The sequence below is a fragment of the Chlorocebus sabaeus genome, chromosome 25 (genome assembly GCF_047675955.1).
Source record: "Chlorocebus sabaeus isolate Y175 chromosome 25, mChlSab1.0.hap1, whole genome shotgun sequence".
Lineage (NCBI taxonomy): Eukaryota > Metazoa > Chordata > Mammalia > Primates > Cercopithecidae > Chlorocebus > Chlorocebus sabaeus.
In genome coordinates this window covers 3308054-3321255 of record NC_132928.1, presented here as the reverse complement: position 1 = coordinate 3321255, position 13202 = coordinate 3308054, and the positions used below count along the sequence as shown (strand labels likewise).

Sequence of the window (13202 nt, the reverse complement as noted above, 5' to 3'; positions counted from 1 at the left end):
GGCGGGCGCCTGTAGTCCCAGCTACTCGGGAGGCTGAGGCAGGAGAATGGTGTGAACCCAGGAGGCAGAGCTTGTAGTGAGCTGAGATCGCGCCACTGCACTGCAGCCTGGGCGACAGAGTGAGGCTCTGTCTCCAAAAAAAAAAAAAAAGATAATGTGTCTAAAAGTCACTATCTTTTTATTTATCTCATTGGGGTTGCTAGGAATCTATCTGTGGTTTGTTGTTTTTTGACAGTTTTATAATGCCTTTAGTCATTATCTTTTAAAATACTGCTTTTGTTCCATTCTTTCTTTTTCCTTCTGCTATTTCATTACACATTAGACCTTCCTCACTGTATCCCCTATTTATCGTCTCTTCTCTTCTATATTTTCCACTCATTTTTATCTTCATGTTTCATTCGGGATATTTTCTTCTGATCTATTTTAAATTATTAGCTCTCTCTTTAGTTGTTTCTAATCTGCTGTGGTTGTATCCACCAACTGAGTTAATTCTGATTACTAGAGTTTATAGTTTTCATTTGGTCTTTTTTATTGTTGTTTCCAGTTCTCTTCTAAAATTCTCAATTTTGTCTCATGTCTTTTAACAAATTAAGCATTTAAAATATATTTCTAAAAACTCCATTGTCTGGAGTCTGCCTACTGTCTACAGTTTATTTTCTTTTTTCCTTAGGATTACTGTGTCTCCTATTGTGTCTTGAATTTAAATTGAGTGTTAGATACTATATATACAAATTTATAGAAATAATTTGAAGCCTATAAAAATGCTATATTCCTCCAAAGAGGACTTAAAAGTTTGCCAACTTCCCCCAACCCCCAGTGGGTCTCTGGACTCTAATTTTGGCCTCCAACCCCTATAAGCCTTTCAAGAATGCCACTTAGCTTCCTTTCTGGAACTTGCAGAAGCCCCCAAGGAAAAAGCAACCTGGAACATCAGGTTCCCCCTTACTTCTTTCCTTCTTTTCCTAGATCCTATAATTCCTTAATGCCTTGTTGTTTATTTTCTTTCTTTCTTTCTCTCTCTCTCTCTCTCTCTCTTTCTTTCTTTCTTTCTTTCTTTCTTTCGAGATACAGTCTTGGTCTGCTGCCTGGGCTGGAGTACAGTGGCATGGTCTTGACTCAGTGCAACCTCTGCTTCCTGGGTTCAAGCGACTCTCCTGCCTCAGCCTCCCAAGTAGCTGGGGATGCATGCTATCACACCCAGCTAATTTTTTTATTTTCAGTAGAGACAGGGTTTTGTCATGTTGGCCAGGCTTGTCTTGAACTCATGACCTCAAGTGATCCACTTGCCTCGGCTTCCCAAAGTGCTGGGATTACAGGTATGAGCCACTGCACCCGGCCTCCTCAATGCCTTGTTAATGCTCTAGTGTCTTCAAGTAGGTTATTTTAATATTTTATTCCAGAGGAAACAGCTATTCACAGCAGGAAGGTTAATCCAAATTACCTAGTCTACCCTTACCAAAAGCAGAAAAAAACCTTAACTTCCCCCAAATAGTACATTCAAATTCTTTAGAGAAGTGCTTCTTTCTCTCCTTTTAACTTGAGTAAATGCCACGTTTGAGTTCTGTCACTGAGATGAAGGGGAACAAGGAGAAAGACCTTGAATTAATTGCCTTTTAAAATACTAATCTCGCTTCTGCACTTCATCATATTTGCCAACTCTGGATCTAGGGCCTCTTGTAGCCATGGTTTCTGTTTCATCTAAAACATGCCAGAAAAAATTTTGAAATCTCATAGACATTGTTAAGAGGACTGCTTTATTTTTTTTCTGTTTGCTTCTTTTTGTACTTCATATTCTATGTGCAATTATAAAGGATATGAAAAAAATATGTTCAGCCTACCTCTTAAACTAAGTTTCATTAAATCTTTCATTTTACTTTCTAAAATTTATCCTACAGATAGACACAAACAAATGCACAAAAATATTCGCACTATATTAATAAAGTGATGGAAATAACTCAAATATCTGTTAATAGGAAGTTGTTTAAACTATGGTACAATACAGTCATTTTAAGAGATAAGCCAATATATCATAATTTAATTCCATCCTGCATGAAAATAATTTTTAGTATATGCACAGAAAAAGAAATCCATATGGTAAACACATAAACATATTTATAACATATGCTAACTTAATACTATTTATGGAGAAGGCATTATAAAGAACTACAGTTTGATTAAATCATTTCATGATATTTGAATTTTTATATGGAAACTATTTTTACATAAATAAAACAAATAATAAAACATATCAAGCCAATTAGATTACTTCTACAGAGTTCTCATATGCTAAGAAGTCAAGCCAACATCAAAACGGTCTCTGTGAATACAAATTCATTTTACACTGAAGGCTGCATCTTCTTGGTTTGCAAAACAACCCGAAATAGGTCTCTATTTGAAAGTAGATAAGATTAACTGGGCAAAGGCAAGCCCAGTGCTTTAAAGCATGGAACTTAGAAGAAAACAGTCCTAACTAGTGATATTAAAGGGAAATACTTCATTTATACATAAAGATAGAAAAGATGATAAAGTGACCAGAGAAAAATAGAAGTGGGGTGGAGGAGCACTGAAAAGGCACAGAATACAAAGGGCAGAAGTAGAACTGATGGAAACCAAGATAAGAATTAGAGTCCAGTAGTAAAGAAGCATGCACATACATTTCTATGTTTAAGATATGTAATGGCAATACGCTATAGCTAATCTTTTTCACTTCTGGATGGCTTGTGTATCTGACAATACTAATTTCATATTATGCTTAAACGAGTTAAACTGGGAAATAAGCCCAAGTTTTAATATCTGTACTGCTACAGAGAGCAGTATGATCTTACGCTGAAATCACCCGACATTTGTGGTCTTAAAAATTCAGTACTTTTCAGATAAAAAAATTCTATAATCCTAAAAGAGAAGTGTTCCTTATTCACTTAGGTATCTACTTTTGCAGCTGTAGATACCTAACTGTATCCACACCTATACCCTTACAACATTTCATTCCAGAGATTCCCAGTGCTACTACTCCCATTCTTGCACTTACAACAGACACTGATAATTAGTCACAGCACTTTGCCCCCTGAGCACAGTCACTGAGCCCTCCCTTTCAGACTTCTATACAGTCATTTTCAATAAACTGGAGATGGTACATGAGATAAAACCTATTTGCCATCCTACATACCCTTAAGCAAGATGTGAATTTCATTACAATTCAAAGACTTTCCTAGTGAATAGTGTCTACATAAACAGCTTTTTAAAAAAACTCTGGGCCGGGTGCTGTGGCTGGCTGGGCGCTGTGGCTCACACCTGTAATCCCAGCACTTGGGAGGCCAAGGTGGGTGGACAACCTGAGGTCAGGAGTTCGAGACCAGCCTGGCCAACATGGCAAAACCCCGTCTCTACTAAAAATACAAAAATTAGCTGGTTGTGATGGTGTGTGCCTGTAATCCTAGCTACTTGGGAGGCTGAGGCAGGAGAATCACTTGAACCCAGGTGGTGGAGGTTGCAGTGAGCCGAGATTGTGCCACTGTACTCCAGCCTGGGAGACAAGAGCAAAACTCCATCTCAGAAAAAAAAAAAGACTTCTGGTAATTATCTTATAAATAAAATTGGCTCTCATTTTTTGAACTCATTAGATTATTAGGATATAAATGTTGTCAAGATAACCTAAAGATGACAACATAGATATTTCCTGACTTACTTATTCTGAAACATTTTTTATAACCTGTCATTACAACTTCCTTGGTCACAGGTATCTGTCTGAGCAATTCCAGACTCATGTAAACTGTTCAAAGAACCTAATATACCCATTAATCCTATTCAACTGTACAGTCAATGGCATAATGAGGTCTGGGGCAATGCATTGCCAGTTTACTTAGCATATGTTCAGTATAACAAGAGATAGTGATAGCAATGAATATTTACTTTTTTATGTATGTATGTATGTATGTATGTATTTATTCCTGTATTCATTCATTTACTGAGATAGGGTCTTGTTATCACCCAGGCTAGAGTGTAGTGGTAGAATCATAGCTCACTGCAGTCTCTGACTCTAGACTCAAGCAATCCTTTTGCTTCAGCCTCCCAAGAAGGTGGACTACAGGTGTGAACAACCTCATGCAAATGAGGATTTAAAAATAATATTTATCTGAATGTTTCCTCCCATAGATATTTTTAAATCAATAGATATAGATGGTCTCACCATTTTAAAATTAGACAAGCAAATGAAGGAAAAAAAAGAGAAACAAATTCTTACCAGTTTTTCTGCGTCTGTGTTCATTTCCCTTAATTTCTTGATATGTTCCTTTTTAATCATGAGAATTTTTGATAATCGGGTCTGCAAAAAAAGAAGAAATATTTTAGAATAAACAGAGGCATTTAGGTATATTGGTTAGACATTAAATTTCCAATTTTTTAGTAAGATATTTTAGCAATAGATTTTAGTGTTTCAACACATACATACATACATATATATAGCATAGCATTTTTTTTTTTCTGAGATAGAGTCTCACTCTGTCACCCAGGCTGGAGTGCAGTGGCACAGTCTTGGCTCACTGCAACCTCTGCCTCCCAGTTCAAGCAATTCTCGCCTCAGCCTCCCAAGCAGCAGGGATTACAGGCACACACAACCACACCTGGCTAATTTTTTTTTTTTTTTTTTTTTTTTTTTGAGATGGAGTCTTGCTCTATTGCCCAGGCTGGAGTGCAATGGCGTGATCTCAGCTCACTGCAACCTCTGCCTCCCAGGCTCAAGCAATTCTCCTGCCTCAGCCTCCCGAGTAGCTGGGATTACAGACACCCACCAACATGCCCGACAAATTTTTGTATTTTTAATAGAGACAAGGTTTTGCCATGTTGGCCAGGCTGGTCTTGAACTCCTGACCTCAGATGATCCACTCACCTTGGCCTCTCAAAGTGCTGGGATTACAGGTGTGAACCAGGGCACCCGGCCATTTTTGTATTTTTAGTAGAGACGGGGTTTCACCATGTTGGCCAGGCTGGTCTCGAACTCCTGACCTCCAGTGATCTGCCCACCTTGGCTTCCCAAAGTGCTGGGATTACAGACATGAGTCACCACACTCAGCCTCATAGCACTGTATTTTATATATCTGATTAAACTGACAAGCAAATATTTTTTAAAAAATCCATTGTAATTAGGACGTGTCAAAAGGACTAAGGAGTCAATTTGAACAAGCTTTGTCACTGGTCCAAAATAGGGAAATTTGTAGACCAGTAAGAATAATAACTGTAACGAACTAAAGCCAAATGTTAAAATCCATGAATTTACAATGATACTTAGGAAGAATAAATGACACAGTGAGAGCCATTTTGAAATCTTATTGAATGAATGGATCTAAGCATTGATAATCAATGGCAGCTAATGTTAAAAAATAAATAGGTCAGAGATACAGTGGCTCACACCTGTAATCCCAGTACATTGGGAGGCCAAGGCGGGAAGACCACTTGAGCCCAAGAGTTTGTGACCAGCCTCAGCTTCCCAAGTAGCTGGGATCGTGAGTCCAGGAGTTTGAGATCTCATCTCCACAAAAAATAAACAAAATTAGCCGGGTTTAGTGGTTTGTATCTGTAGTCCCAGTTACTCAGGAGGCTGAGGTGGGAAAACTTCTTGAGCCTGGGAGGTGGAGGATGCAGTGAGCTGAAATCATGCCACTGGACTCCAGCCTGGGCAACAGAGCAAGACCCCATCTCATAATAAACAAATAAATAAATAAATGCCTCCTATCAAAAGAACACAAAACCACCTGTAAAAGTAGTCACATGAAAACAAACAGCCAATCAAAAAACCTAAATCCAATCAAACCTCTAGATATAATTTTCAATTTACATAAAATACAAAGAACAAGTTAAATAAACCCACAAGGATTTAGTCAGAAAAATTGAGACTGTGGGAGACTGTATGGATCCAGTTTCTTCAATAAGCTGAATGGAGAAAAAAGGCACTCAACATTTAAAAAACAACTGAAAAATCTGAATACCAACTGGATATTTGATATTGACATTTAAGCTTTTATAGATGTAATAGATAGTGTAGTTATGTTTCTTAAAAAAAAGAAATCTGCCTGTAATGGAGTTTCACCATGTTGGCCAGACTGGTCTCAAACTCCTGACCTCAGGTGATCCACCTGCCTTGGCCTCCCAAAGTGCTGGGATTACAGGCATAAGCCACCACGCCCAGCCCTTATTATTTATTTCTAAGAGATAACCCTTTTTTGGCCAGGCATGGTGGCTTATGCCTGTATGTAATCCCAGCACTTTGGGAGGCTGAGGCTGATAGATCACCTGAGGTCAGGAGTTCAAGACCAGCCTGGCCAAGATGGTAAAACCTCATCTCTACTAAAAATACAAAAATTAGCCAGGCGTGGTGGCTCGAGCCTGTAGTCCCAGATACTCGGGAGCCTGAGGCATGAGGGTTGCTTGAACCTGGGAGGTGAAGCCGAGATCACATGACTGCTGCGTTCTAGCCTGGGCAACAGAGCAAGACTCTGTCTCAAAAAAGAAAAAAAAAAAAAAAAAGAAAGAAAGAATAAGGTCGGGCGTGGTAGCTTATAGCTATCCAGGCTGAGTGCAGTAGCGTGATTATGGCTCACTGCAGCCTTAACCTCCTGGGCTCAAGTGATCTTCCCACCTCAGACTCCCGAGTAGCTGGGACTACAGGGGCGTGCCACCACACCTGGCTAATTTTTGTATTTTTTGTAGAGATGGGGGTCTCACTATGTTGCCCAGGCTTGTTGTCAACTCCTAGACTCAATCCTTGTCTCTGTTGCCCAGGCTTGTCTTGAACTCCTAGACTCCCAATCCTCCCAGCTTGGCTGCCCAAAGTGCTGGGATTGCAGGTGTGAGCCACTGTGCCTGGCAGCAAAACATTTTTAACGTGTATTTTGTCATAAGAAAAAATATATTTGGAACAGCAAAAAATCAAAATATCAACTTCAACACTTAAGAGCAAAACTGAGTTTTATAAAACCTCACATACTATAAAAGGTAAGGACATAAAATAAATTTTATTTTTACCTCTTAAATATCTTAATAGTGGAAGTAGTGTTTTAACTAGGCTTTACATATAGATTATAAATTTTAAATTAAGTACTAAAATCAAATACATAGACTTTCAGTTTACAGTCTGGGATATAAGAAGCTTGGAAGGTGCTACTCCATCCTAACACCAGGTAAAAAACTGAACATACTTAAAAAAATCAACGACACTTCTTAGATCTCTAAGAGAATTGAGGGCCAAAGCAAACTGTCCACAAAATTAGAAAGAATGAAAGGCAAATATGTAGAATCACAATTTACTGGAGCAGAAACATGTGAGCAAAAACCTCTAGGAACCAGTGCTGGGGTAGGAAAAACGGAACTGTAATTTATGTGGTAGGTGCGGGCAAGTCTGACCATTAAGCATTTACTCAATGGGACCCAGTTATGAGGGTTTTTTGAAAAGCATACTTTTGTGAGTTTTACTTCCAGGGGCTTAATCTGTTTCTTAGTGAATACTGCAGAAATACACCCTCTTGTTTCCTGCAAGGGGAAGAGAAAACTAACAATTTTGAATTAAAAAGGAGCATTCTGTTCTTCTTAGCAAGGCCTGACCTCAGGAAAAAGTATTTAACCAGAAGCTAACATGCTAGGGTTTTATCAGAGGCTAACTGACCTGGGGCAAGAGAAAAACCCAATCCCAGCCCACTCTAGCCACCCCGTACCACCTAAGAGGAGGAAAAACTGAGGTGCAATTGTGAAGTTCACAGTCTAGAGGCTCAGGCTGACACAGTTCCTTTTACATAGTACATCTTGTTTGGCAATTAAGAAAAAATTACAAGGTACGCCAAGAGGCAAAAAACATAGTTTGAAGAGACAAAGCAAGCATAAAAACCAGCCTTAGATATAGCAGGGATGTTGAAATTTTAAAGAACTATGAGTAATAAGCTAAGGCCTCTAATGGATAAAATAGCATGCAAGAACAGATGGGCAATGCAAGCAGAGAGATGAAAATTTCTTGAGCTTGAGGATATATTATTTATTTTTCTTTTTTTTTTCCTTCCACAACAGTTATCTCAGAAGATGATATATTAATAGGAACTTCCAAAACTAAAAAACAAAGAGAACAAAGACTGAAAAAGTCAGCACAGAATGTCCAAGGATTGTGGGACAGCTACAAAAGGTGTAACTTCATGCATTAATGGAAATACAAGGAGAGGAAAGAGAGGAAAAAAAAGGAAGAACTATCTGAAATATAATGAATGAGAGTTTCCCCAATATAATGTCAAATACCAAACCAAAGATCTAAGAAGCTCAGAGAATACCAAGCAGAGAAAATGCCACAAAAACCTCTAGATTTACACCTATCATATTCAAACCACAGAAAATCCAAGACAAAGAAAAATTCTGGTTCAGCTATGGTGGCTCATGCCTATAATCCCAGCACTTTGGGAGGCTGAGACGGGCAGATTGCTTGAGCCCAGCAGTTCGAGACCAGTCTGGGCAACATGGCAAAACCCCATCTCTACATACTAAAAAAAGGAAAAAAAAAATCCTGAAAGAAAACACTTTGCTGATAGAGGAGCAAAGATAAGAATTTCATCTGACTTCTTAGAAACCAGGCAAGCAAGAGGAGACTGGAGTGAAATGTCTTGTGTTGAGAAAAAAAATCTGGCAATCTAAACCCCTGCACCCTATGAAATTATCATTCAAAAGTAAAACAGGACTGGGCATCATAGCTCACGCCTATAATCTCAGCACTTTGGAAGGCCAAGAGGGAGGACTGCTTAAGCCCAGGAGTTCTGGAGCAGCCTGAGAAAAACAGCTAGACGTCATCTCTACAATAATAAATAAAATAATTTTTTTTTTATTTTTTTGAGACAGAGTCTTGCTCTGTTGCCCAGGTGGGAGTGCAGTGGCACAGTCTTGGCTCATTGCAAGCCCTACCTCCCAGGTTCACGACATTCTCCTGCCTCAGCCTCCCGAGAAGCTGGGACTACAGGCACCTGCCACCACGCCCAGCTTATTTTTTGTAATTTTAGTAGAGACGGGGCTTCACCGTGTTAGCCAGGATGGTCTCGATCTCCTGACCTCATGATTCACCCGCCTCAACCTCCCAAAGTGCTGGGATTACAGGCGTTAGCCACCATGCCCGGCCAATAAAACAAAAATTTTTTAAGTGAAAGAAAAATAAAGACTTTCTCAGAGAAAGAAACTTGGGAAAATCTGTCACTAGTAGGGCTGCCTTGTAAGAAATGTTTTCTTTTTCTTTTTCTTTTTTTTTTTTTTTGAGATGGAATCTTGCTCTCTTGCTCAGGCTGGAGTGCAATGGAGTGATCTTGGCTCCCTAAAACCTCCACCTCCCAGGTCCAAGCGATTCTCATGCCTCAGCCTCCCAAGCAGCTGGGACTATAAGCGCCACCATGCCCGGCTAATTTTTGTATTTTTAGCAGAGATGGGGTTTCACCATGTTGGCCAGGCTGGTCTTGAACTCCTGACCTCAAGTGATCTACCCACCTCGGCCTCCCAAAGTGCTAGGACAACAGGCGTGAACCACCACGCCCGGCCAGAAATGTTAAATGATGTTCTTTAGAGAAAAAGAAAATGATACATGTCAGAAATTCATATATAAATAAAGGAAGTGTATCAAAGAAAGAATACATTGAAGGTAAAATACAAACTTTTATTTTCCTTATTCCTAATTGTTCCAACAGATAACAGTTTGCTCAAAATAATAACAGCAACAGCATATTTGATTATATATGATTATGTGTATATATGCTTATGCATGCTTAGGTATAAATAAAATAATGACAGCAATGATACAAAGGAAAGGAGGGATTAATTAGGATTATTTTGTTATTATCAGGTACTAATACTACCCATGAAGCTGTACAGTGTTATTTGAAAGTGGATGTGGATTAGTTGTAAAAGTTTATAATGTAAACTCTAGAGCAACCATTAAAGAAAGTTAAAAGAAAAAAGTATAACCTATATGCTAAAAAAGCAGAGAAAAATGGAATTACATAAATTAAACCATAAAAGGCAAAAAAAAAAAAGAGTGGAATATAAAAATAGAAATAAAGAATATGAGCAACGAATAGAAAATAGTAATAAATATGACAGATATTACTGTATGATAATCCAATTATATCAATAATCACTTTGAAATCTAAACATAAAGACACAGATAGATTAAAAGTAAATGGATGAAGGCCAGGTGTGGTGGCTCACCCCTATAATCCCAGTACTTCGGGAGGCCGAGGTGGGTCCCATTGCTCGAGCCAAGGAGTTCAAGACCAGCCTAGGGTACACTGACACCCCATGTCCATACAAAAAATACAAAAATTAGCAGGTGTGGTGGCTTATGCCTGTAGTCCCAGCTACTTGGGAGGTTGAGGTGGGAGGATTTCTTAAGCCCAGGAGGTTGAGGCTGTAGTGAGCCACTGCACTCCAGCCTACGCTACAGAGGGAGACCCTGTTCTCAAAAACAAAAAACAAACAAAAAAAACAGGGCTAGGCTCAGTGGCTGACACCTGTAATCCCAGCATTTTGGGAGGCTGAGGCAGGCACATTTCTCGTGGTCAGAAGTTCTGGACCAGCCTGGCCAAGATGGTGAAAAAACCTGTCTCAACTAAAAATACAAATATTAGCCAGGTGTGGTGGACAAGTAATCCTAGCTACTCAGGAGGTTGAGGCATGAGACTCGCTTGAACCTAGGAGGCAGAGGTTGCCTGGGTGACAGAGCAAGACTTCGTCTCAAAAAAAAAAAAAAAAGGTAAATGGATAAAGAATATGCCATGCTAACACTAATCAAAAGAAAGGAGGAGCAGTTATATTAATTTCAGACAAAGTAGACTCCAGAGCAAGAAAAGGCGTCAGGAATAAAAAGGGGCATTACATAATGAAAAAGGGGTCAATGTTCTAAGAAGACATAATATTTTTTCTGTTCTTTTTTTTTTTTTTTGAGACAGATTCTTGCTCTGTCACCCAGGCCGGAGTGCAGTGGTGCAATGTCAGCTCACTGCAACCTCCGCCTCCCAGGTTCAAGCAATTCTGTCTCAGTCTCCCGAGTAGCTGGGATTACAGGTATCTGCCACTACACCTGGTTAATTTTGTATTTTTAGTAAAGATGGGGTTTCACCATGTTGGCCAGGCTGGTCTCAAACTCCTGACCTCAAGTGATCTGCCCGCCTAAGCTTCCCAAAGGGCTGGGATTACAGACGTGAGCCACTGCACCCGGCCAACAATACTTAATATTTACATGCCTAATAACAGAACATCAAAACATGAGGCAAAATACATTAACTATTGACAAATAGATCAATCCACCAGTTGGAGATTTGGATACCCCCCTATCAGAAATGAACAGATCCAACGGGCGGAAAATCAGCAAGGACATAAACTCAACAATATCATCAATTAACTGGATATAATTGGTATCTATAGACTACTTCATCCAACAACTGCAGAATATACTTTCTACTCAGGGTTGTACAGAAAATTCATGAAGATCTCATTCTGGGCCATGAAACATACCTTAACAAAATTAAAAGAATAGAAATCATACAATGTATGCTCTCACACCACAATGAACTTCTACCAGAAATCAATAACAAAGAAAGCTGTAAAATCTGAAGATATGTCTAAATAATACATGAGTCAAAAAAGCAATCTAAAAGAAGAAATGGAAAAATATTCTGAACTAGATAAAAATAAAGAGACAAATTGTCAAAATTTGTGTGATGCAGTCAAAGCAGCGCTTAGTGGGAAATTTGTAGTATCGAATGCATTTATTAGTAAAGAAGATCTAAAATCAGTAATTTAAGCTTCCACCTTAGGAAACTAAAAAGCAAATTAAATACAAAGTAAGCAGAATATTATAAAATTAGAGCAGAAATCAATAAAATTAAAAATAGGAAATTAATAGAAAAAAATCAACAAAACCAAAAGTTGGTTCTTTAAAAAGATCAATGATATTGATAAGCCTCTAGCTAGGCTAAGAAAAAAGAGGACACAAATTATTAATTTCAGAAATGAAAAAGGGGCCTCATTACAGATCCTATGGACTTTAAAAAGATAATAAAAGAATACTATAAACAACTATATGCCCATATATATATATATATATTTTTATAACCTAAAAAAGAAAAAACGAACAAACTCCTTGAAATTTCTAAAACTCGCACAAGAAAAAAGTGGAAGGCTCTGAATAGGTTTGCATCTATTAAATAAATTGAGTCAATAATTAATAACCTTCCAAAATAGAAAGCACCAGGCCCAGATGGGTTCACTGAGGAATTCTACTAAACATTTGAGGAAGAAATTATACCCAACCTCTGTAATGTTTTAGAGGATAGAAGCAGAGAAAATACTTCCTAACTCATTCTCCAAGGTTAGCATTACCTTAATACCAAAATCTGACAAAGACACTGTGAAAGACAACAACAAGCCATGCATAATGGAATGTACTCATAGTCCTAGCTACTGGGAGGCTGAAGTGGGAGGATCACTTGAACCCGGGAGTCTTAGCCCAGCCTGGGCAACATAGATCCCCTGTCCAAACATGAAAAGAAAAAAACTATAGATCAGTATCTCTCATAAACACAGAAGCAAAAATCCTCAATAAAATATTAGCAAATTGAATCCAATGATGTATACAAGGATTTAAGATCACAGCCAAGTGAGACTTTTTTTTTTTTTTTTTTTTGAGACAGAGTCTTGCTCTGTCGCCCAGGCTGGAGTGCAGTGGCGTGAACTCGGCTCACTGCAAGCTCTGCCTCCTGGGTTCACGCCAGTCTCCCGTCTCAGCCTCCCAAGTAACTGGGACCACAGGTGCCCACCACCATACCCAGCTAATTTTTTTGTATTTTTAGTAGAGATGAGATTTCACCATGTTAGCCAGGATGGTCTCGATCTCCTGACCTCGTGATCCACCTGCCTTGGCCTCCCAAAGTGCTGGGACTACAGGTGTGAGCCACCGCACCTGGCCCCAAGTGAGATTTATCTGAAGTATGCGAGGCTGATTCAACATTTGAAAATTAATTAATATAAGTTGGGCGTGGTGGCTCACGCCTGTAATCCCAGCATTTTGGGAGGCTGAGGTGGGTAGATGATTTGAGGTCAGGAGTTCAAGGAGGCCAGCACAGTGAAACCCTGTCTCTACTAAAAAGTTACCCAGGCGTGGTGGCATGTGCCTGTAGTCCCAGCTACCCAGGAGGCTG

At 39.0% G+C, this 13202-nt stretch overlaps 1 protein-coding gene across 3 annotated transcripts in view; it reads right to left on the bottom strand.

Moving 5' to 3' along the window:
* The window catches only part of LIN9 (lin-9 DREAM MuvB core complex component), an 86652-nt gene that overhangs the window by 27125 nt on the left and 46325 nt on the right, over positions 1-13202 (bottom strand). For all 3 annotated transcript variants that reach the window (XM_073011474.1, XM_007988266.3, XM_007988267.3), the window contains one exon: positions 4241-4321. In XM_073011474.1, coding sequence (XP_072867575.1) covers positions 4241-4321 — 81 coding nt within the window. The remainder of the gene's footprint in view (positions 1-4240; positions 4322-13202) is intronic.